This window comes from Camelus ferus, chromosome 6 (genome assembly GCF_009834535.1).
Source record: "Camelus ferus isolate YT-003-E chromosome 6, BCGSAC_Cfer_1.0, whole genome shotgun sequence".
In the NCBI taxonomy this organism is placed as follows: Eukaryota; Metazoa; Chordata; class Mammalia; order Artiodactyla; family Camelidae; genus Camelus; species Camelus ferus.
The window spans coordinates 3,135,831-3,162,107 of NC_045701.1; the positions used below are offsets into that span (position 1 = coordinate 3,135,831).

The 26,277-nt window shown below is 34.3% G+C and overlaps 1 protein-coding gene and 1 long non-coding RNA gene across 2 annotated transcripts in view; one reads left to right on the forward strand and one right to left on the reverse strand.

Moving 5' to 3' along the window:
• DENND4A (DENN domain containing 4A) overlaps positions 1–26,277 on the forward strand; it is a 77,963-nt gene that overhangs the window by 27,435 nt on the left and 24,251 nt on the right. Inside the window, 13 exon segments of the mRNA XM_032480917.1 lie at positions 212–387; positions 4,231–4,331; positions 6,095–6,313; positions 7,520–7,665; positions 16,883–17,016; positions 19,320–19,455; positions 19,817–19,930; positions 19,932–20,024; positions 20,114–20,242; positions 20,515–20,656; positions 21,060–21,191; positions 23,325–23,441; positions 24,336–24,464. Coding sequence (XP_032336808.1) covers positions 212–387; positions 4,231–4,331; positions 6,095–6,313; positions 7,520–7,665; positions 16,883–17,016; positions 19,320–19,455; positions 19,817–19,930; positions 19,932–20,024; positions 20,114–20,242; positions 20,515–20,656; positions 21,060–21,191; positions 23,325–23,441; positions 24,336–24,464 — 1,768 coding nt within the window.
• LOC116664056 lies at positions 15,995–23,375 on the reverse strand. The gene is made up of 3 exons (XR_004320357.1): positions 23,299–23,375; positions 18,811–18,814; positions 15,995–16,006 (listed from the first exon to the last, which is right to left on the reverse strand). It is a non-coding gene; the product is annotated as an uncharacterized LOC116664056 (long non-coding RNA).

The following is a 26,277-nucleotide window of genomic DNA, read 5'->3' on the forward strand; positions in this document are numbered from 1 at the left end:
TTATTCATATAATTTGAAGCTATTTTAATGCTTAACTAAAATTCAGAGTAATGAACTTCAATTTTCTGACCACTAACAGTAGTTGTAATGATTTAACAAGCATTGAACTACTTTGGGTATAAATATTTAAAAGACAACTCAGTGTGTGTGCTGATGATTATGCTTCGATGTCAAACAGCTAAAATATTCTCCTATCTTTTATTTCTCCAAGATGATTTTCCCTTTCCACTGGCCATGCCCCTATGTTCCTCTCTGCCCACTGGCTTTAGCAGATGTCTTGAGTGCACCATGTCCATTCATAGTAGGAATTGATTCAAGATACTTTGATCTCTATGACCCTCCACCAGATGTTAGTTGTGTTGACCTAGATACCAACACCATTTCTCAGTAAGTACATTTTAGTGATTCTACACCCAGTAATTTACAACTTTGTAATATATGTATGTAATTGTATGTTTTGTGAATGCTAACAGGAATTTCTTTGAGCTATATTGTTTTTATATTTAGGATTTTTACCATCTTTGAATCAGTTCTTGCTATACTTTGGTGGGATAGTTTATTAGCGAAGGGTTTAATCCACAGATCTTTAAATATTTAAGAAATGTTATAATCTTAGGCTTGCTTAGAAATTTATATAAGGAATGTAAGGATTTTATAATTTTCTCTTTATTGGGATAATATTTAAGTTGTAGCTACTGGAGCTATATATTTACAGTTTTAAAAAAAATTCAGTGTTTCTCTTGTATCCCTTATTTTCAGTTTAACCATACTTAAGCTCTTCAGGGGAGAGGAAACTGATGCAATACCACATTGCATCCACAGGACATACTTAAAATAACTACAAGTTAGTTAATCAGTAAAGCTCGAAAGCTAGTATACCTCTTACAATTTAAATATGTCTGTGTGAAATAGGTTTTTTTCCACTTTTAAATAAGCATGTTTTATATTAAGGCCTTTTGATTTAATTCTGAAATCTTACTTAATTCTAGTCTTGTCATATGTCAAAATCTCAAGTGCTTAAACCATTAGATGAGCTCAGCAAAAAATAATTTTCTGTTATAAAGCATGTATGCTGTCAAAAGCCTAACCAAGAAAACATGGGACATACTTTGTGCATTAAAGCCATTTTATACATAGGATGGATAGAGCCAAAGATTCTTTACTGTGAACATTTCATTCTTTACCAGGAGTATTTAATTCTTTAAATATTTAAGTAGTATCTCTCTCTCTCTCTTTTTTTTTTTTTTTTTTTGGCCAGTTGTTAATGTTACATAACAGAATGTTTTTAAAAATTGAAACTCAGGGTGGTAAATGAGTATATATTATATTTATTATGGTAATAAATTACATTTTCCCTCTTGTACTTTTCCTCAGTTTATTAAAAGAATTTTTCCTTATTATTTTATCTTTGATTTACTTAAGAATCTTTGATTCTTATAAGAAACGCAAGTTGATTACACTCATCAGTAGTCTTCCATCTTGGTATTATCACCCTTCCAAACCTATGGGAGGACTAAACTAGTGAACTAACAGCTTTCCACTTTCCTTCATCCCAAATTTCTGGAGCCTCAACCTGAAATTTGAAAGAAAAAGAAATCCTAAGTATGAAATTTGTGGTTTCTTTTCCCTCTCTCTAGCTCATTAATATGTATAATGAAGAGTACGTTATGATTGTCAGGACATTTCTGAAGAAAGGGAAACCATTGTCTAATATATTCTAGGGGTAAAGCTGTATGCATAGCCTGAGCTGTCTCGTATTAGTCTCTGTAGTTTCAGAGGCAGTTTTTATTAACCCCTCTGGCAGACAGATAAGGAAACCAAAGCTTAGATTTTTAAGTAAAGACTTAAAAATTTTAAGTCTGTCAAAAGGCACGTAACTTATCCTGCCAGAACTGATTTTGAAACCATCACTATCTGACTCCATAACTAATACTTCTGCCATTCATTATTGGCTAATAATAATATAACTATATAATAATAATATAACTTACATAATAGTAATCTTGTAAATGGGAGTCACAATGAATAAAAATTCAGAAGGCTGATATAGATCCAGACTCAGACACTAGATAAAACTCTCCTCCCCAGCCAGGTTTAAAAGTGAAGACATCAAGGGCAAGAGGAGGAAATTATGTGAGTAAATAACAGTAATTTGATGTAATGAAATGAAACCAAGATATTGTTCATTCATTTATGCTACAGACTTTTCTTGAGCACCCTTCTTTTGCTAGACACTGAGAATAAAAGGATAAACCAAGTACACTCCTTTCTCTTTAGTTGCTAATAATCTTGTCTAGCAAGGCAGGCACGTACACAGTGATGAGAAGGCTCAGCGGGAGGGCTGTGTTGAAAGTTTTAGCAAGAACATAATGTAAAAAGTGTTTCTACATTGTATTCTCACTGTAATCCAGGATTCCTAGTCCTGATCACGTTATAAATGAAATAAAACCTCATAGCAGGACGTCTGCAATTTGACCCTGCCCTATCTGCATTTTTATATTCTCATTTGTGGAAAGATAGGAAAGATTCCAAGACAGTTGTTCTTTGTCAGCTTAAGCTTTCCCATCCATTCTTTTTCCTTTGTTTAGTTTTCAAAGTGATACTTGCCCTTTTGGTTCTGTGGGAAGTTCAGGGAACATTACAAAAAAGTTCAGCAAGTTCCATTCTGCACCTGTGCTGTGTTGTTGTCTTTGGTGGTTAGAACATGAGTGATTTACTTTTCTTCTTTTTTTTTTCTCTTCATTTTTCAAGTTTCTTAGAATGGATATGTATTGCTTTTGAAATAGGAAAAAAAAAGATCTAATAAATGAAGAATGGAATCAACAAAGCTTAACTATAGTTAAGTCCAGAAGCTTTATCATGTTTTATCACCATGCTCTTTTCTTCCCCGACTCCATATATAGTTTAAAAAACAGCTATGTTGTAATAGTTGTAATAAAGAAAATTATAGGAGTTCATCATAGAAACAAAGATACCACTTTCAAGCAAATATCCTCTTTCATAGTTATAAAAGTATTTTGGAATGTTATACTTTATTCAAATAATCTAGTATTACAGATTATTTCTTTTCTGAAAGAAACAAAACTAAGTTTTACTTACATTTTTAGGGAACTAAGAAACTAAATATTTAAATATACCAAAGTGTTTTGATAAGCTTTTTGGGTCGTAAGTTCATTGGAAGTTTTCTATAGTGCCTTTTCTTAAAGTCTGTAAGAAAAAAATCTCTTTATAGTAGGATTTTCCCAATATTAAGGTATCTTAAAATCTCCCTTTTTTTTTTAGCCTTCAATTTATCTATGTTTTCTGTTTAGTAGTTTAATTTCAAGTAAAATTTAAACAAATCTTTATTTTTACTATTAGCATGCTTATAACTTATCAGAAATGATAGTGTGGAGTTTTTTGTTTTTTGTTTTTTGTTTTACTTTTTTTATTGAAGTATAGTCAGTTTAGAATATTGTATCAATTTCTGGTGTACAGCATAATAGTTCAGTCATACATATACATACATATATTCATTTTCATTTTTTTCATAATAAGTTACTACAAGATAATAAATATAGTTCCCTGAGAAATACAGTAGAAAACCTGTTGTTTATCTGTTTTATATGTAGTAGTTAGTATCTGCAAACCTCGAACTCCTAATTTATCCCTTCCTACCCGCTTCCCCCTGGTAACCATAAGTTTGTCTTCTATGTCTGTGAGTCAGTTTCTGTTTTGTAGTTAAGTTCATTTGTCTTTTTTTTTTTTTTTTAACATTTTTTATTGAGTTATAGGCATTTTACAATGTTGTTTCAAATTGTCTTTTTTTTTTTTTAGAGTCCACATATAAGTGATATCATATGGTTTTGGGTTTTTTTTTTTTTTTTTTTTTTTTAGGTATCTAAAGACCTTAAATGAGTTTAAGAGTAATGACCACCACATTAAGTTTTGTAGTGGTTTCCATGATTTCAATGCAGGTGGAAATGACTTGATACCAACATGATTATAAGTTTTTGAGCTATATTTTAGTAGAAGATTCTACCCTTATATAAATTAATTTTTAAATATTAAATATTCCAATTTACCCCTATAGTATTTTTCTCCTGTTAATTGAAATATTTTATATGTAGAATATTTTTTGTTCAATGTGTTTTTTCTTTTCCCCTTTTTATATAAAACAGGTATATACCCACCCCTCCCTCAAAAAAAGGCCCGCCTAACAAATATATTATTATTGTCATTTAATCTCAGAACTGGAGACAAGAAAAATGTAGCCTGGAAGATACTTCCAAAGAAACCATGTAAAAATCTGATGAACACACTGAATAATTTGCACCAGCAGCTGGCAAAATGTAAGTGTATAACTTAATTGAAGGAAGTAATTTAATCTGAAGAAAGGATTCCGAATTCTTTGTCTTACTTGTAAAAGGACAGTGTTTATTGAAAGGAAAGTGGTTTTTTTTTACAATCTTAAAGGTACGTGAGCATTAAAGCAAAGGTTTTAGAAGCTGAATGGGAGACTTATAAAGTTTGTATTTTATGTCATAATAACATTCAAAAAGAGGTTAAGGTGTTTATTTTTAAATACCATGGAAAAAATAATGGTTTCCACTTGTATATTTTCTTCATCCATGGAATAAAAAGTTAGTTTTTAAAATCTAGGACAGCTGGTTTAAATTACATTAAAAAATGATGATTTCAGTGAGGTGAGGGCAAAGTCATATGCTTTTTGCCTTCACTAGATCTCAGTGCTGTGCTTACCTCAAAAAATTTGAAAATAGAAGCTTTCCCAAAAGCATTCAGAAATTAATCAAAGTGAAAATTGATTAGGATATGGAATATATTAATTAAATGCTTATATAAGAATATGTTGGCAGTGATCCAGAATTACCGATACGAGGATTTAAACCTTCGTTTATCTAATAACCCTCTTGGTATTTTATAACAACAATCCATTATGGGTCCATAATTTAATACTTATTGTACGACAGATGGTCAGTAATAGTGTGGCAATACTTGAGTTGCTCACTTATGTATTAGGTGAAATATAAACATGGGGCGTGGCCTACGTCCTTGAGGACAGAATAGTAGAATAAGCACCTGTAGAATAGTTAGAAAGAGGCTTGGGCAAAGACAGTGCTTACAAAGTGAACCTTACAGCAAGGAAATAATTCAGAAGTGGTTCATAAGTATATTAGGATATGAAAAAAATGACATCAAATAGAACAGAATTTTATCTTATGGAACAAGTGACTTATGTACAGAATTTTATTTAAGCTACCTAAAAGTGCATGCATTTCTTTTGGATAGCAGCAGTTTTTGTAGCAATGTTTAAATATTATTAAAATCAGTGAAATAGCCCTTCTGGCTCTACTGAAGGGCAGAATCTTAAAGCCGAAAACTACAGACTTAAGCAATTCTGATAGTTAAGGGTCATATATCATTTTACAGCTTCAGAGCTCTTTCACATACATTATTTTATCTTTACAACCCTGAGGATGATAAGGTTGAGGGAGGAAGGTTGTCAGAGATAAAGCATAAGGATAAAGCTAGGATTAAAAGCTGCGCCTTCTGTTCCAGTGCCTTGTACTTTCACTTTTTTAACACAATAAGAATTCCAAAAAAACCTCTCTGAGATGATTTATTGTTCCTCATATTTTGAGAAGTTTTTAAATTTTGAAACAGTCACAAACTTTGTTTCTCTGAGCTTTGGAGAACAGATGCCCCATCACCTCCGAATGGGAAGTATTTCCTTCCAACAAGTACGTTCTCCTACATTATTACGATATACTGTAACCATGAAAACCAGGAAAGTAACACTGAGCATTACTGCCATCCTGATCCTCAGAACAAATTCAAGTTCTGCTTAGGATATATATTATGAAATTATATAAACAAAGAGTTGAAGTAGCTTGAGTCCTTTTGAAAACACAACAGATTTATTATTTTTCTTTCAGTTTTATTTTGAGATATAATTGATATACAGGACTGTAGAAGTTTAAGCTATACAGCATAATGACTTGACTTACAAATGCAGCAGGTTTATAATTGATACCGTAATGAACATTAGTTTCGACAGTGCTGGAGAAAACACTAACGCTGTATTTCTTCACAGTGCAGCAGAGACCAAGAGATGATGGGCTAATGGACTTAGCAATGAATGACTATGATTTTAATTCTGGAAAGAGGTTGCACATGATAGATCTGGAAATCCAAGAAGCATTTTTGTGTTTCATGGCCTCTATTTTAAAAGGTTATAGGTCATACTTGAGACCAATAACGCAAGCCCCCTCTGAGACAGCCACAGATGCAGCCTCTCTTTTTGCCCTGCAAGGTCAGTGATTGCATAGTATTACGGCTTACGTATTGTTGAGTTTAACCTTGTAATGATTCAGTCTGTTTCTGGATTAGTAGCTTATATTTACCAAAATACATATCTCTTTCAGGAGTATGTGACTGTCAATCAGTTGATAACCCATTTCCGTAGGATTAGTTTTTTCTCAGGCTCATTAGATACAATCCTGTTAGCAAAACATGCAGAAGAGACTATTTGAAAAGTACAGAGCTTCCTAACCATGTACACCACACTCTGTTGTATCACAGGTGTGTTCAGATATTGATGCTCTTAGCTTCCAGGGCAGCCAGGCGATGTTGGGCACACAGGGGAGCCCCTGGGTTGGGCACCTCCAGGCTTGAGCAGCCACATTTGTTTTACTTCAGTCTGTGTCATGAGTGAAAAAAGGTCGGGAAGCCCTGGAGTACAGTTTGTTTCACAATATATATTTACCTTCTTTTGTAGTATTTAATGTTTGAAAGAGAAATTCATTTAATAAGTATGTATTGAGTACCTCCAAATGCTATAAGGTATGTAAAAGATACATAGTTACAAAAAAAAGGAAAGGAAAGAAAGAAAAGAGAGAGCAGGGGAGAAGGAAGGAAAGGAAGATAAGAAAGAAGAAATGCAATTCTCTCTCCCATGGAGCTTATACGTAGTCAGGAAGATAAGCAATTTGAAAATACTATGACTGAACACTTCGGTTCCCACCTTGAGTTCACAGAAGGTCCTTGATCTAAAGAAGGGCCATGATCTAAAGGATGAGCAGGAGTAGCCAGGCGGAGTGTGAGCAGAAGAGCATTTTAGGCATAGAGAACGGTTTTGCAGTCTCTGAGGCTGGAAAGAGTTTGAGTTCATGGGCCCAAGAGAAGGCCCAAGTGTGGTGTAAGTGAGCCCGGTGAGCCAGGGAGTGAAATCAGGAAGTACACTTCTGCTCTGTGTCAGTAAGACACAGACATAAATGAGTACTCGAGGGGATGTAACTGTTGCTTTGAAAAAGCCCCATATATGTACATATCCGTGGAGGAGAGCACACCAGTTTCGCATAGCATGCAGCATATTTGGAGACAAAACAGCAGTTTTTAAAATGCTTTCAAATTTACTAGTGTATGTGTCATCTTCAAGGTATTGAGGGGACGACAGAGACAGTTGTTGGTGGTATTACATATTCTGACGTTACTGACATTACAAATTTATGTTGAACAGCTTTCTTAAGAAGCCGGGACCGGTCACATCAGAAATTCTATAACATGATGACCAAAACACAGATGTTTATTCGCTTCATTGAGGAATGTTCTTTTGTCAGTGATAAAGATGCAAGCCTGGCGTTTTTTGATGATTGTGTAGATAAAGTAAGTAATAGTATTTCTACAGTGCCCTAGCTTATTTTGTGTGACTGTTAATAAATGTTGTGAGTTATGGTCTCTATTTATAGCTTTTACCAGCTTTTGACAAAATTAAAATTAATTCCATTTCATCATTGATGCTTTATTATGAAAGTTTTGGTGGCCTACTAGATTTATAGAGCACAACCTCTTAAGAGTACCTTGCAAGGTTCACTAAATCATGAGTTTTAGTTTAACAACCAGGTCTGTAACCCTGCCTGCCCACTTACAATAGAAGTTTTTCACCTGAATATTTCTTCACTTTGGGAGTGAGTTTGTAGCATAATTAAGTGAGTCAATTCTACTGTTTAAAATTCACGTGTGAAACCTTCACTCCCCTTCAGTCCTGGTATCATTAGGTGGGGTAGAGCAAGGTGGGTATGCATGCTGGATAGAGAGGAGGTGGGGGAGCAGCAGGCCGCGAGAGGGGTGTGTGTCAGAACCTGAATGGGATGAGGAAGGAGGAGCAGCCTAGGGGGGTGTGGGGGTCCCAGCCAGGTGAGGAGTCCATCCATGCAGGAGGCGGCCTAGCATGGGGACTCAGAGGACGAGCCAGATAGAGTGCCCATGCTGGGTGGACAGTCTGTTTCTAGGAGTCAGAACCTAAACAGGATGCAGGGAGTATCCATGCATGGAGCATCAGAGTCTGAGCAAGGTGAGGAGAGTGTCCCTGCTGGGTAGGGCCAGCAAAGAGTTGATCTGGATGAGGGAGATGCCAGCATGGTGGGGGCAGGAGGTTGGTCTGGAAGGAACTGTTGAAGCCACGTTAGAGTGAAGAAGTCATATGCATGGAGGAGGAGTGGTGTTGGGGATGGGAGATTGTTACACATGGGAGGTATTGATCAAATAAATGAAGTGCCAAATGTGTCTTGTAAAAATGAGGCATGATTTTCACGTGCAAGATGTAGTAGGAAAAACACTGCGATGGCAATCAGGAGAACTTTGATCTCAGCTTTTCTGCTTGTGACTTTAGTCAGTCGTTTAGTCTTTCTGTGTTGTTTTCTTATCTGTGTTTAAAAAATATTACACAGAGAGATCATTATAACTGCATATGTCACAGCTTTCCAGGGTAGTATTGTATGAACTAAAAAAGTAGAAAGCATTATGACAATTTTTATATTTTGCTGGTTTTTATTCCACTTTATAGATTAATAGTTCCTTTGGTTTTATCATTTCATGGCTTAGAAATGTCCAACTTCTGAATGACTTACACATGTGAAGACAGGAGCAAGTTCAGAGTCCTGTGTAGGGATTTACACTTCCCTTTAAATTAGAACACTTGAGAGCTGCTTGATGTAGAGAAATCCTGTTTCCGGTGCTGATAGAGAATTAATACCCTAAGATGCCCAGAAATAACCACCCTAGTCCTGGAAATGCTTTGGAATAGGGAAAAGATGAATTTATGCCATTATTTGCTTAGAACTCATAATTCTTTTTCCCATAGAAACACTGAGATATATGGTGATCAGCTGTAGATTAAATGGTACAGGACCACAGTGTTGTGCTAGAAAAATGTATTAAATCTCTTTTTGGTGGATTGATATTCTAACCACATTTTAGGACATTTTGGGGGGAAGGGAGGGAGGGAATTAGGTTATTTATTTATTTATCTATTTATTTATTAATGATGGTACTGGAGATTGAACCCAGGACCTTGTGGATGCTAAGCATGTGCTCTACCACTGAGCTATACCCTCCCCTCTTAGGACATTATTTTAAGTCAAAATTTATTGAACTAAAATGTAAAAATAAAAAATATATCTTTGAAGTGTATAGTTTTGTTTTGGCAAATACAGGCTTTCATGTAATCATGACTCCAAAACATAGAACATTTCCATCACCCAGGAAAGGATATTGTTTTGGGGGGGAAATCATTTTCTGTATCTTGAATACCTGTTTATAAGCAGACTTCTAGAACCCCTGCGTCTTTGTAAGTTGGGCTCTGCCTGTATAGGGCTTTGAAATCCTGTTTACTCTGAGAAATAGTGTTATAGCTCCTTGATAGTTCTGTCTTCACTGCAGCATTATACTAAGAACTGCATTTTCAGTATTTTAATCAAGTTTTTAAGTTTGCCTTATTTAATGCTTACGAAGTTAAATATTAGTAGAAAGAATAAATAAATAGAAAGTTCTGCTTTAAATAGAGAAGTTGTGCAAATGCAATGAATAGAAGAGTGTACTTTAAAGAATAGTTTCCCTACCACCCACAGAGTAGACATGGTTATACAAAACAAGCTTTTTTTGTGACTCAAAAAAAAAAAATCTGCTTTTCTTAAAAAAAAAAAAAAAAGAATAATTTCCCTAAGTCCTTTTTTACAGGAATAACTGTGTTGGTTTTTGTAAATAAAAATGATGTTTGTGGCCAGCATACACTGACTGTTTCTCCTCTGTGGTGCTGGGCTTCCACTGGTCATCTTTCCTGGTGAACAGAGGCACACATTTGTGTAACAGTTGTTCCCTGTGCCAAGTTAACTGAATCATAAGGGACCAAATTAGTAACCAGGATTTTGCTCATAGCATGCTTGAACCAATAAATGTATATGAATCCATGTGGGAACACCGAATTAGCTGTAGGAATCCAATTAACAGTACAGAAGAGAGAAGTCTTGTATTGCTCCCTTTTACTTTTTGCTCATTTCATATCTTGTTCACAAGTTTGTGTTTCCACTAAGAACTCATATTATAGTATCACAGTTTTAAAAATACTCATTAATACTGTAAGACATATAAAACTTAAAATTTTGCTAGTACCTAGGGTATAAAGTTCTAAGGATAATATTTTATTACTGATAATTACTATATTATGTTGTCTACGACTCTGAAAATAGGTCACCTGTTTCTTACTTGGTAAGAGTCAGTGCAGAGCATGATTGGAATAACTGCTTAAAGAATATAAATTTCGAGAAGTCTCAAAAAAGAAACAATCCTTTTAAATGTGTAATTATTGTTGCTAGGCAGACTGTTTTCCTAAAATGCCATTTACCTATTCAAAGTCTAGAGCCAACAAAATACCACTTATGTGTAATAGATTAATTTTACACTTAAAGATTTTAATGATTACTAAGAAAATTAGAACTGAAAATTAACTTACTAAAACATAGTTACATGTGTTTGCTTTATTATAATTCAAGGAACTCTATTACTACAGAAAATAACAAAATATCACAAAATCTAAAATATGTCTTAATACCTCTCATATCTAGTTAGAATAGAGGTTAATTGTATTCCTACTATTATTAGGCAGAACTCTCGGAAATAGCATGTAATTATACAGTGCTATTACCGCTTTTCATTTTTTAATAATTTATATGCATTCAGCACAGCAAGTCACTGCTTGCTTTTAATCTGTAAATGGCTTTTGAATATCAGTAATACTTTAAAAATAGTCATTTGTGTGAGATTATTCCTTAGTTGAGCAACTTTTAGCTTAATTTTTTAAGTGACAAGATCCTCTTACCTCTGGCAGTTTAGCTATGGGAAATAAATAGTATTAGGTATGCATTAAGTGCTTAAGCCAATCCATAACTAAGATTGAGCAGAAATTAGACATATTCCTCTTTTGATCTTAGCCTATCCAAGTCGAAAGCATTTGACCGACTTTAAGACGCTAGATTGGGTAATGCTGAGTAGGAATAAGAAAAACAATGTATGAGAATTATTTGAGTTTCATTTATGACTAATTTAAGAACCATGTGTTCTTGTTCTTCATATGATTATATTTTAAATCCCAACAATCTGTTCCTATAGGATACAGCCTAACTGAAAGCAGTTTTGTGTAACAAATACTCTGGTAAGATTTTTCTTGGTCTCCCAAGCATCCCTCTGCAGTGTTTTCTGAGCACATTAATGCCTTGTGAAAAAAAATGAAGAGAATATGAAAACTGGTTTATTTTTATCCTGCCGTGGGTGTTGCGTTTCTTTTTTTTCCCCCAATAGAGACAGATGTCACTGTGCTTTCTAAAAGACAGAAATGCCCAACTGATAAATGTAGGATTTATTACATGACTGTATTTATAATGTTGAAGTGAGATTTTATTGGTGTACAAGCTAAGGGAAATACCTTTTACCAAGGTACTGAATTTGCAGTGCAAAATTTTAATATTTTAATGGACTTTACAATACTGAGAATTAGAGCAGTTTTCCACATCCACAGGTTTGTTTGTTTGTTTGTTTGTTTGTTTTCTGTGTGAACAAAGGTACTGATCTGGAGAAGGAGAAGCTGTTATATAAATAAATAAAACTTTAAAAGCACCTGGTACTCACAGACAAGCAGTTCTCTTATAAAGTTCCATCGTGGAGACAGGAGTAGTTTCCAGCCTCCTTTCCAATGACCTTGGGTATTTGTTTTAACCTTTTTGTTCTCATCAGACTTTCTGCTTCATTATCATTGTTGCCCTTATAATTACGTTAACCCCATTTCATCTGCATAAAAATGTTTACATGTAGAGATTCTCATTTGTTCTTGGGTTGCCCATGGACACAGTGTCCTACTAAGGACACCAAAGATTTTGAGTTTTTACTGACATACTCCTGATGTTGTTTTAAAAAAAAACATTTTTAGATTTGTTAATAATGGCTTAGATGTGCTCTGTTTTTATTGAAAGTTTAATTTTTTTTTTAATTTTACTTTTCGGGGAGGGGCGTAATTAGGTTACTTATTTATTTTAATGGAGGTACGAGGGATTGAACCCACTGACCTCGTGCATGCTAAGCACATACTCTACTACTGAGCTACACCCTCCTCCTGAATGTTTAATTTTTAATAGTTTTATTAAGTGACTAAAGTAACAGGAAGTGTGGAAAATAAAAAGGAGGGAAGACTCCATAAGCCCAGGGCCCTAATATCCATTTTACATTTACTTTCAATGTTTTTTTTTACATAATTGTAATATACTTCCTAATTTTTTACATAACCAGATCTTATAGGCATTTTTAATATTGTTGCCAAATCTAGAGAACAAGTAAAGTTTCTTTTTTTCAACCACAATAAAATATAACATAGTTTAGGAAGTTGAATGATTTTACAAGGCTTAGGTCCCATTTCTTCTCACCCCTCATTTCTATTCCCCAAAGGCAACCACCTTCTCTTTCAGCTGTTTCATCAGTCATTTACCTTAAGATTTCCAAATAGTGTGTTTTTATTGCTGCATATTGTTTTATATATTATCTATTAATATTGTATCTACCACCATCACCATAATTCTGCCTATGTAGTTGGTCAAATGGTTGTTCAGTGTTAATATTATCACTCTGGGTGTAATCACAGGCCGTATATATATTTAATTAAATTTCCTTTTATGAATGGACTTTATTTTCCCTGAAGTTAACTATTGCTGTATTTCTTTTTTTTATTTTAATTGAAGCATAGTTGATCTACAACATTGTGTTAGTTTTGGTGTGTACAGCATGCTGTATTTCTTGTTTTGTGTCTGCTATTAATTCATCTCCAATCTCTTCTACAAAGGTGAAAAATCTAAAATCTCCCAGTTTTTCAAACATATCAGGTAATCTGTCCATTTGATTTTTTTAAATTCTTGCTGGAGCTTTCCACCTTTGTGTTCCAGTCTGAACTGCCTGCTTTCTGGTCTGTCATCCTGGGGTTTTCCTTCACCATCATCTTGGGAGTTTCATTGATCTCTCTGGAGTGGGATCCCCTGCTTTCTGCCTTTAGTAACTTCTCTCTTGGCTAATTTCCCTGGTATGGTGAAGTGCACCTTTCAGTAGTTTAGTGAGAAAGAGCCCATGGGAGATACATTTTTTGATGCTCTGCCTGTCTGCAAGTTTCATCATTCTCCCCTAATACTTGATTGCTAATTTGGTCTCATGTAAAATCTGAAGTCCTTACTGCATTGTCCTCTAGCTTCAGATGTTACTGTTGAGAATAAGATCTAGTTTAATACTATCTTAGTTTCTGATCCTCTGTGCCTGATCTCTTTTTCTGTCCGGAAGTGTTTAAGATCCCTGATGTTGTGAAATGGCACAAGGACATGCCTGGTGTCAGCCTTCTTTTCTTCAGAGTTGGACATGTGTCAGCCCTTGTAATCTATGGACTTATTTCCTTCAAATTCTGGGGGATTTTCTTGCATTATTTTCTTTCTTTTCATTTTCTTTCCTCCATTGTCTCTTTCTCTCTCTCTCTTTTTTTTTTTTTTTTTTTTTGAATTACATGTTATTTTTATATTGGCCCTCCAGGCCTAATACTCTTAATTTTCTTTCTTTTTTTTTCTCCCATCCCATTTTCTGTCTCTGTCTTTCATCTCCACTTTTTGGGAGATTTCTTCTTATCTTTCAACCATTATAGTATACTTTTTAATTCTTCTATCATATTTGTAATTTCCATAAGCTCCTTTTCATTCTCTGAATGCTCCACTTGTATAGCATCTTCTTGTTTCATGGATGTAGGCTTATTCATTTTAGTTTTTTTTGAAGGGTTTCTTTTCCCCCTTGCATTGTCTCTGCTTCTTCTAAGTACCTTATAATTTTTGTTTATTTTATTCTTTTTCAAGTTATTGTTTTTCTTTGTGCAATCTTCAGTTGGTGTTCGTCGTCAAGTGTGAGGCACAAAGAACTCATTGGAGCTATTTCTGGGAAGGTCAGGTTTGGAGTTTCCTTAGATATGAGGTTGATGATCATTACTCAGGTATTTCGTTAGAGTCCCTGTTTGATCAGTGTCTGTAATTCTTTCCTTTTAGGCTGCATAGTTTCCCCAAGAGGTATCTCCAGTCTTCAGCCTGGAGTGCAGTAAGCCTGACTGCAGGTATTCTCAGAGCTGAGTGGGGGAGGTAACTGAGATTTTCCACTTCTTGTAACGTGTAGGCTTTTACTCACTTCACCTGTTTTTATTAATATCCTTCATCCTTCCCAGCTCTGCCTGGTGTTCTCAAGTCTAAGGTCCCTCTGGTTCACTCAGAAACAGCCGAGCTAGTCTGCTGTGTTGGGGAGAGGTAGTAACCTAACTACAGGGTTGGGTGTGGGATCTGGGAATTCTTAAATGCAGGGCTTTTAATTAATTCTCCCGATTCAACCCCACTTGCACTCCCGTCTTTCAGGGGCAACATGCTTTTCATTCTTGACCTTTCTGGCACTCTTTAGAGCAAAATGGCTGGCTTTTTGGCTTTTCTCCTCTCTCCCCAGCGCCCCCACCTTCAGTGCCAGATACACAGCTTTCAGCTTTCACTGGTCGCGGCAGTCTACTTTGTAGCTTCTAAAATGTTTTGATCTCAGCTCTGCTGTTGTCCCCTCTCCAGTTCGTTTTGTCTTTGCTGTTGTTTTTAATCTCTGTACTCTCATTTCGGTGAGATTTCAGGAGGGATTGAGGGTAAATTGTTGTGTTTATTTTGTCTTGTTCAAGCAGAATTCTGCATAATCTTTACTCTTTTCATTCTTAATGATTGTGTATTTCGTCTATTTATCGTACTTTATTCATTTACCTATATTTTTTTGACATGTAAACAACTTCCAATTTATTGCTGTTGCAATCCTGCAAAAACATCTTTCATACCAATAGTTTTTCATGTTAGATTATTTTCTTAGAATAAGAATAAGGTGGATGTGTTTAAACACCCTTGTTTTCTAAAGAAGACTGTACCAATTTTTGTGTGCCAGCAGGGCTTGTGATTATCCAGTTTACTGTATTTATCGTATCATTGCTAGTCTCACCATATAAAAGTCTCTTGACGGGCTAAAAGGAAAGGCACCTTCTTTTATACTGATTAATTTTTAAGCATCCTTCAACAGAATTGAAGGAAGTGTATTTTAAAAGCAATATAGTCTCCCTTGTTTAAATTTTTATTCTGAGCATTTATCACTTTTGTAATTTTTAAAAAGCAAATAGAAGTAATACATATTCATTATTTTTAATTGGAAAACAAATAACAATATAAAGAGGAAAATTAATTGCTAATAATGTCACTACCCAGAGGTAACATTGTGATAATTTTGTGTGTGTGTGTGTGTGTGTGAGGGAGAGAGAGTATGTGCACACAGAAATATATCTGTGTAACAGATGTAGACACACATTAAAAAAATTAGAATCATACCTTGCGCATATGTGCATATATATGATTTAGTGTCTGATTTTTTCATTTATCATTATTTTGTGAACATTTTCTCTTGTTATTAATTATAATTCTGAAACATGCCTTAATTGTTGTCCAGTTCACTGTATGGGTCCCCCAGGGAAACATTCTTTAACACTGGTTATCGCAGCACATAATGCTGTGAAATTGTAACCAACAATTTATGTAAGAAGACTCTGAAAGTATCAACTCTTTTTAAAAGTAAGAAAAATTTTAAAGCTCTTCCTATCCTTTTTTGGTATACTCTGCCCTAAATCCTTATCTGAAGATTTAACTTACTAATAATTCTTGTTCTCCCATTTTTCCCTGACTAGTATATATTATTAATTCTGTCTATCATGATAAAGTTCTGTGGGTTTAGTCATGCATATGACATCTGGTTTTTTGGTTTTTTTTAATTAATGTCAATCTTGTGCTCTTTATGAGTTCTTTTTGGGAGATTTAGACTCTATGAAGTTTTTATTTTTTATGAATGTTACCTTACTCTAGGGGAAATAGTCCTACTAAAGTGCTGTCAATATCGATGTGACTAGAACTTCACTCAGATGTGTTTCTTACATATATTGGAAGAACTTAGGGAAATTTGTTATATTTAGTATAAATCAAAGACAGAACCCAGTATTCTCAACACACATGTGCATATGTGTGTGTATGTACTTCAAAAAAAACTTTCATGAATAAATTTTCATTATTCAAAATGCAAAATAATATAAAAATGTTATTATATATTGGGAAATCTGAGTCCTGTCTCATCCTTGTCCACTCCCTTCATCTCCTCTTAGCCATATATAATTACTTTTTTTTTAGTATTCTTCAGTATTTCTTTATGTGAATACAAGCAAAAAATGAATATATATTTTTATTTTTCCCTCTTTCTTGCTCAAAAGACAGTATACGATATACAATACTCTTGTTATTTTCTCTTAGTTATCTTGGAGAGCTTTCTATAAGTGATAATAGACAACTTCCTCATTCTCTATTTTTTTTTTAAATAGCTTCTTATTATCCAGTTGTGTAAGTAAATGGTTTATTTAACCATTCCTGTGTAGGCAAACACTTGGCTAACCAATGAATTTTTTTAACGTACGTGTTTTAAACTCCTTCAGGTGGATATGGACAAGAGTGGTGAAATGCGACTTATAGAACTGGATGAATCCTTCAAAAGTGAACATACTGTTTTTGTAACACCACCTGAGATCCCCCATCTACCCAGTGGTGAAGAACCCCCTTTACAGTACAGGTATTCAAGGGCAGAATGTTTGAGATTGAGAGAGAGAAGCAATCCATCATCTGTGACGTAGCTTTCTAAGGACTGTGGTATTTTCAAAAGTCCATACTTTACAGATCCCTAATTTTTAGGTGGTAAGCAAGCTTATCCCACATCCATTATTAAGTTTTGAGGTATAAAAAGAAAAAATATATAATTTTGCATCATATAAGCTTGGGAAGCTCTCTGTATCTTCATTAGTACATATTCTCATAAACGTTGATTAAATTCAGTTGGGAGCCCCACCCCACCAAAATGCAGTACTTTTTATTACAGAATTTTTGTTTCTCACCAAGGTTGGTTTTCTCAGTTTCAGCCCCTCCCACAACACTTGCTAATTAATGTAACCTTGGTTTACAAAAGGTTTAAATCTAATTTAGAGTTGATATTTGTAGCCTTGCTTTGGATGATAAAATTCTTTAGGCAATTAATTTTTCCATGAGTTTTAAAGTCAAGGAAATTTAAAACTATTGAAATTGGTCATTGTTAATTTAGGAGATGTGGTTAGACATGGTGCCAAGTGCTTGGTAGATAGACTAGAGTGATACATTGTTCCTGCTTTCAAGTCTAGTGGGAAAGAGAGAAAAGCTCTGAGAATAGTGATAGGGTTATGATAGAGAGAGATTTATTATATATCTGTCTGGTTAGATAGATACTATATACACACACACATATATATATACAGATATATATTATGTATGACATTTGTTATAACTAGAGGTCAGTTCTAGTATACCATTAAAACGGCATTTTCTTTCTAGATTTTAAATGGTTTTTAAAATTCTCCATTAATTATTTAAAGATTCTAAAGCCATTTCACATCTGTTACTCATTAAGTTACAGTTTATTTTCATTGAAAAGGATTTTCCAGGACATCCTAATTTATAACTTGAATTAAATTCTTCCTTTTACAGATGAAAAGGTCATGTAACAGATGTTTGTGAATTTTGATTAATTCATAAGCCACTTGATTCCTGCCCTTTTTATCTGTTAGTGATGTTGCTCATATCAATTTTTAAAAGTCTGCCTTTTCTCAAAGATATTTAATATATTTCTCTCTTTCTTTCTAAACAAGATCTCATTTCTTTGATCTCTTTTGTACATTTTACTTCTAAGATGACTTATATTTCACTAATACAGTTTTGTTTTTCTTTTTGTGGTTTGATTTTAACATTTTAATTTAAAATTTACCTTTAGATGTAGTCCATTAGTAAGAAAATTAGTTAGGTTAAAAAGTCTCATGTTTCAAAGACTCTATATTGAGCATAGTGAGTGCCCTTAATAAGAGATGAGTCATAATACTTACACTGTCTGTGTAAAATAATAGGCAGTCAGTTTCCAAAAGATACACAGAATGGTCATATTACCACACCATGTATATACAGTGAGTTTGTTTAAGGGACATAGTTTTCCTGAGCTTCTTTGCTATTTTGTTCCTATTTTATTCAGTCATTACCAATATTTTCTAAATCATCTAAATTTGCCTATAATCATGTATAATAGGTTTGGTCCATCTTTTATTATAGTTTTCTTCTTAATTAAAACTATTTATACGCCTTTGAAGAATATTATAGAGGAAGTGTACTGCTCAGAGGCTGCTTCTGTTCTTTTCAGCATGTGTTTTTCCCAGCTTCTGTTACCTTTTAAATGCCCAAAACACCCTGCTCTAGTACCCAAATTAGGCCCACCCCTTCCCAGAGTCACCCCAGTCTCATCTTTTCTCCCTCAGTTTTCTTTCTCATAAATGAAGCCCTGAATCTCATTAACTAACCTGATAAATCCATTCATGATAATGTGAGAGCTTGTCCTGGACTTACGCTGTTTGCATCTTTTTAAGAGGAAAGTTCTGCAGTAATACTTTAATCCAAAGTCGTGTTTGAAAGGTATTGATTTGGTAGGCCTTTTGTCAGCAGTCCTATTGCCTGATGTTTGCTGTGTATTTACCGAATACTAACGTACAAAGTTTGCATGAGTTACTTTGGAGTTTGAAGCCAAGTTCAACAAAACTTTAATGTGCTTTACTTTTTTTCTTCCAAAATATATATTTGAATCCATATTTGGCTGTTACCTTTTTAATTATTATAATAAGAAAAGCAATATCAGCGTGCATGTTGGTTGGGTATATGCCATAGTCTGATGGAGAAAGATTGGTACAGCAAGTTAAGAAGTTAAAATAAGTTAAGATGTTGTTGGTCGTAATTTTTTTAGACTGTAGTCAGTATGATCATCTGTGTGTGCTTGAGTTTGGTTTTTTTTTTTTTTCTTTTCAAAAACAGCTATAATGGATTTCCAGTTCTTAGGAACAATTTATTTGAGAGACCTGAAGGATTTCTACAAACACGAAAGAGCAAATTGCCTTCAAAATCAAGTAGCCCTAGCAGCCCTTCTCCCATGTTCAGAAGAACCAAACAGGTGCTTTGATGATTCTGTATTCTTGTAAGCAAGTCCTAGAACAAAAATAAATACGTCACTCATTCTCCCTTAATGTACTTGACTCCTCCCTTTGTAACTGTTAGATCATGCTCCCTGGAACGTTCTGAAGATAACTTAGAGTAATCTCAGAAAATTAACTCATTCCCTTGTCCTAGAACTCTATTTTACATATTATATAATATAAATCCAAGCAGAGGCTTGAATATATATTAATTATGGACATACTTTGTTACGGAAACACTATAAAAGCATGTGAATTGTACTTTTTCTGGGTTCAGTTTAAATAAGGATGCTTAAGTGTGAACTTTTATTATTAAGATCCTCTCCTTTTTTTCCCTAGGAAATTAAATCAGCCCATAAAATTGCCAAGAGGTATTCTTCCATTCCTCAGATGTGGTCTCGATGTCTGCTGCGTCACTGTTACGGACTGTGGTTTATCTGTCTCCCAGCTTACTGTGAAAGTATGTCATTCAAAAGTCAGGGCCCTGAAAACAGCCTACGACGTGCTTAAAAAGATGCAGTCAAAGAAGATGGATCCACCCGATGAGGTAGCCGTTATTCTTTAAAATGCTTTGTTTTTGCCCAGATTTATGCACACAGATGCGTTCTGTACACGTTTGAACTTCCTGTGTTCCAGGTGTGCTACCGCATCCTCATGCAGCTCTGTGGACAGTACGACCAGCCCGTGCTTGCAGTTCGAGTGCTTTTTGAAATGCAGAAAGCCGGCATTGACCCCAATGCCATTACTTATGGTTATTATAATAAGGTAATTCCTTTGATCTAATGGAGAAAGATTATAACTTCTGTGATTTTTACAGCCTTACTTTAATAGCAGAAATAATTGATGCGGGAATTATTTGGCGTTTATTTGAGAGTATCTAAAATAAACTTTGTAAATCAGGTAAGGTTTTTTTTTTTTTTGTTCTATTTTGTGTTATACAATCTACTCACTGACCTACTGACTGTTGACTCTAAAGCCAATGTGTGTTCATGTGTAAAAATTACTTTACTAATTCGTTTATTTTGTTGCATGAATAGGCTGTTTTGGAAAGCACCTGGCCTTCGAGGAGTCGTAGTGGCTATTTCCTTTGGACAAAAGTGAGAAATGTTGTTTTAGGAGTAGCACAGTTCAAAAGAGCTTTAAAGAAACATGCACATTTGTCCCAAACAACCCTCTCAGGTAATTAAAGGTCTTAAGGGATGTATACCTTGTAGTCTCTCTTTAAAATTAATTGACTGGTTGCACTTTCCATTTTTTAGAAATTTTAATTGGTTTCAAAATATTGAATGTTTTCTAGTTTTTATTGCCATTAAGCAAATTCTACTATTAGAGTATTCTTCCCATTTAAAAAATACCAGATTTCACTTTTTTTCTTGTAACTGTTGAAGTGTCAACCTTTGGTGGTCGTGTTTTAATATTTGTTAATAATTCACAATAAGTTTCTTCATTATAGTTGTGTTTTGTTAATTATGCGACACTTTTCACATTCACTGTTAGTAGATTATTAGCTTAAGCAACAAACTAATGTTTTTTTTTTGGTATCTCGCTGAGTAGTAAAATGCTGTCACATTGTGTTCTTAAGCAGATGGCAGTGACCTGGATGCTGTTAGTCATGGCAGCATGGATAGTGGTCATGGGACACACACTGTGGAGCAGGCACCTTTTAATACAGGTTTAATCAAAGTGTATGCTTCTGATGATAGATCTAGTACAGGTTTGTGTGTGCTTATGTATACATTTATTGCAATACATTTTAAAAACTAGGTTTGCTAGCCTGTCTTTTATATTTTAATTGTCAATGATATATTTAACTGTCACCTTTTAATTTTATATATTAGTCATTTGATTTAATACTGTTTTTAATAACTGCAATTTTATTCATTCTTTATTTGAATAGAAATAAAAGTTTATTTAGGTGTTTAATTCATGATAATCCAATTAACTCTGGATAGCACATAGGTCTCTTTATCATATTTTCTTAGGATAAGTTCTTCTTTACATTATGAAAACGTTATTAGAGGGTTTTTTTTTTAACATTATTAAGAGTTTCAAAAAAAAGAAACTCAGATCCATGATCTGTTAATAGTATCGTATCAAGATCAATTTCCAGGATTTAACAGTGTACATGTTTCATGTGGATGTTATCATTGGAGGAAGCTGGGTAAAGGGGTACACAGGAACTCTGCACTGTATTATTTTTGTGGCTCTTCTGAGTCTTAAACTATATTAAAAAGTTATAATAAAAAATTTTAAATATATATAAAATTTGTAGCATTCTAGCATTGAAGATGGCATTAATTTTAATAAAAATATAAGATTTGTACATAAGCTTTTTCTAAATATTATTAAAACTAACACACCTAAAAGTAAATTCCTTGAATAATTCTGTCCTTTTCATTATTACATTATAAAAATTAGACATGACATTTGAATATAAGAGCGACCTCTTAATGGACAGAAACTTTAAATTTAAAATTCCAAGCATTAATAATAAAATATGGAGGCTTCTATCTCTGCAAGTGTTAACATTATTTTGGTCTGTCTGCTTTTATGCCTACTTTTAAAAGTAATAAATACAAGCTATGTGTGTTGAAATGTAATCTTCATAGCTCTTCCTTGGCTGGTTTTATTTCTCGTTCATGCAGTGAGTTTAATCAGAGTTACAGTAGTCATCTTCAGACATTAGCTCATAAAAATGAAGAAATCCATTTTTCATTTTTAGCTGTGGCCTTTAAAAAGACTATCTTAAAGCAGTGCAGAACCTAGTAAAAGCATGAATTTTATGAAGATTATCTTCACATTTTTACTTTGTAATTTCTTTGGAAGTAGAGCTGAAAGTTTGATTAGAAAAAATACAAACTCAAAATTGTAACAAAGACATGAAAGTAAATACCTAATGATGCTTAATACAGTTTCTTTAAATAGTTCTTTACATTTTTAAAAAACCATTTTATATGTAGTCTCTCATGTAGTTATAACAACTTTGTGTATTATAAATCTGGGAACTTGAGATTGAAACAAAAAGGTTAAGTGGTTTACTTAAAGTCATGTCTTCTAAGACAGAGAACTAGGATTCAAAACTTTGTGTTTTATTTTTTAATTTATTTTAATGGAGGTACTGGGGATTGAACCCAGGACCTCATGCATGCTAAGCATGTGCTCTCTCGCTGAGCTACACCCTCCCCCACCTCAAAACCTTATGTTTTGATGCTAATCTAGTGAAAATAATTTGCTGAAAATTACAGAGATTCTCTTTAATGGAATAATACATTAGAAATTTTCTTATATCAACACAATTTCTGCTTTTCTTAACAATAACTGTAACACTGTATTTTTTCCTATTCCCATGTACTTGTACTCATGTGCAATTCAGTAATTATTCAGTTGAATTTTTAGAAAAACTACCTATCAGTAAATTTAAATAAACCCATTTTTGGTGAGATTATTTGGACATTTGGTTCCAATGATCTGTGTGTGAATATTCTGTTATGAATTCCCTACACATTTTTTCCATTGCTCAGTTGGGTCCCACATTTCCCCCTAGAAAGATCATGGACTTGTATAAAGAGTGTTTGATTTGTCTGTGTCTTTTGGAACCCAGATGGTAGTATGAACATACGTAGTTACTTTTGACTATGCTGTGGAACCAAAAATAAATTATTTTATGATCATCCCTTTCTTAAATTAATAGAGATGGGAAGGAGCTAACAAAATAATGCCTTCAATTGAAAGTTATCCAGAAAATTTTGTAAAAGTAAATCTGAAGACCAATGTGTTGCTCCTAATTCTGATTCTTCTCATTAAAGACGTTGATGATAAACAGCATAGGTTGTTGTTTTTTTTCCAGGTGGCCAGTCTGATCTTGGATATAATTCATTATCTAAGGACGAAGTTAGAAGAGGGGATACATCTGCTGAGGACATTCAAGAAGAAAAAGATAAGAAAGGGAGTGATTCTAGTTCTTGTAGGTATTATTTAATATTAGTATTTAATAATAGTAATAATTTTATTTCTCACTTTTCCATTATAACTCCTCTTTCCTCCCATCACAAGCCCTCTTCACCACCTATTTTTATTCCAGCGTACAAATACTTCGTGTGTGAAGTGTGTAGTCTCAGTGGCACAACACTCTCCACTCCATTCTTGTAGTAGAAATATGTGTTTCTTCAAACAGTGGTTCTTTCTGAGGCTTATCAATATTTTTATTTAATGCTTTTGTTAATGGTCTGTGACATATTTTCCTGCCTACCTCCTCCTATCGAAAGCAGTGTTTCACAGCCAAAGAGGAAATATAAACTGTGTGCGTGGTCTTCACACTTGACCAGTGCTTAGTAATTTTATACACACCTTGAGGACTCAAATAAGTGGTATCACTTACTTTTTTTTTTTCCCAAACTTAAAAAAAAAAAACGTTTATTTTCAATCTTAATTATAGGCATCATTTGCCCCTTTTTGCTGCTCCTGATACTGCTTAGCTCACACACCATCATGCTTTCATGGTGCCTCGGAACAGTTTTGCTCCCTGTGGTCTCAGAATTTTTAACCTATACTCAGCACTTTCTCCAGACTGGTATTTCAAAAAATCAGAATCCAGTCTTTTCAGTTTTTGCTTCATGAACGCCAATCTTCATTCCCCGCACCCTGCCGACAACTTCAGAACATGTAAGACATGCTTTGTTTTGCAACGTACATTAGACACTTTTGGGAATCACTTACTTGTGATTGACAAATAGATACGGAGGTGTTAAGTATTTTCTTACCACCTATTTTCAGGTGAAAATATTTAGGACTAAAAGCTACCTCTCTTTATGTCTCGTCTGGTGTATATATCTTAACAATTGCATTTTCATCCTTACAGTGTCAGAGAGTGAGAGTGCAAAAGGCAGTGCTGACTGCCTTCCGAAGCTCAATTACCAGAGTTCTGCCAGTATAGTTCGCCTCACTGGTACAAGTAACAGTGCTGATAAACTATCAGGAGAAAACACGGGTAAGTGGAATAGTAGAGCTCTGTTGTGTAGCATAACTTGCATCTGTATTTCTAGTGAATATTTATTTTTTTAATATCTTAATTCTCCAGGGTTATTTTAAAAATATATTTGTGTAGCCTCTCATGGTATAGCTTAGTAGCTTAAATTCTGTAGTTTATAATATACTTTATTCAAGCTTTTATTATAACAAAATAAAGGTACAAATCTACAAGCTACAAACTGTCCTTTGAGCCTGGACTGTTGGGACTTTTTGGAAGGAGGAAGTGGGAGCGAGTGGGATGGACAGTCTAAGGGTACATACACCTCGCCAGTGTTGCAGTGAAGCATAGAGTTCCGTAGTCTTCCTATTGTTTCTGTTTTTTTCAGAGGCAAAAGGATAGTCCTTCAGATGGTTTGGGTAACAATACCTAACGTTTTTTCTTTTCAAAGTGCTTTTTATATATAATTTTATATTTGTTATTACAGCAATGCTTATACTAGTGAGGGGATATTAGCACTGTATTAAAGATGACAAAACTAAGGCGTAATCAGAGTATTGGTAGGTCACGTAAATTATCAGCTAGTTAATGGAAACGTCAATTAGGATCTGAGTTAATACTTGGTTTCACAAATTTTTCATCAGACCGTTTTGGCGGGGCTAAATGGTCTTAAGATTCAGAGTTTCTAGTGTAAATACTCTGATTATATAATTACATTATTTTGCCTTTGTATTAGCCCAATTCTGCATTTAAACATGTTATAATCTAAACAAATATTGAAGGACTTGTGCTGTTAAGGCTGAAATATCTCTGTAAACGACCCCGCTGTTACGATGTTTGTCTTTCCTCCGCATAGTTAGATGTGCCTCTAGCTAGGGGGTAGGCAAACTGTGGTCCAAGGGCCAACCTGGTCCTGCATCCTGTTTTTTGTAAACTAAGAGTGGTTTCTACATTTTTAAATGGTTGGGGGGAAATCAAAAGAAGAATACTGTTTTGTGACACATGAAAATTATATGGATTAAACTTCAGTGTTCACAAACAGGCCGATGGGCACACAGCCACGCTCACTCACCTGCGTGTTGTCTGTGGTCGCCTTTGCCCTGCGTCGGCAGGGCTGAGTCGTTGGCACAGAGACTGGCCTGCAAAGACTGAAATATTTATTATCTGGCTCTTGACAGAAAAAGTTTGCAGATCCCTGCTCTAGCTATCAAAAAAAGTCGAATGATCTATAACTATCTTACTTTGCATTTCTTTGTTAGATAATTGTTATAACCTAAACATGAAAGAGTTTTCCGGTGGTATCATGTAATTGCTTCACAGCCATTTAGTCCTTCCTAATCATTGTCTAACTATAACCCTTACTAACTTGCCTTTGGACATCTTTGCTTTCTTGTTCTTTCATTACTACCCATTCATGCTTCCCTTTCTCTTAAGACCTGCTTTTATGAACTTTCTGTTTTAACATAATTGTTAACTATCCCTTGATTCTACGTTTTTTCGGAGTAATCAGCGTCTGACTCATCCTCTGGCTTTTGATCGTCTTCTGTGCTTAGACAAGTCAATTTTTAAAAGCCTATAGTAGGTTCCCTAGGTGTGAACTAGAGTTGTTACTTTATCCTTAAGGTTTTTGGCTTGAAACCTTTTCCATCTGTTGAGTACTGTGGGCGTATCCTTACTACCAAAGACTGTGTGTGGGATTTACAGAAATACGTATCTATACCTTTTTTCTTATACACTAATGCATGCTAGGATTCAAGCACTTTTAAAATTCCTTTATGTGTATTTTTTATCTATATCTGTATATATATAAAACTGACAGCTTCCAAAGATGTGG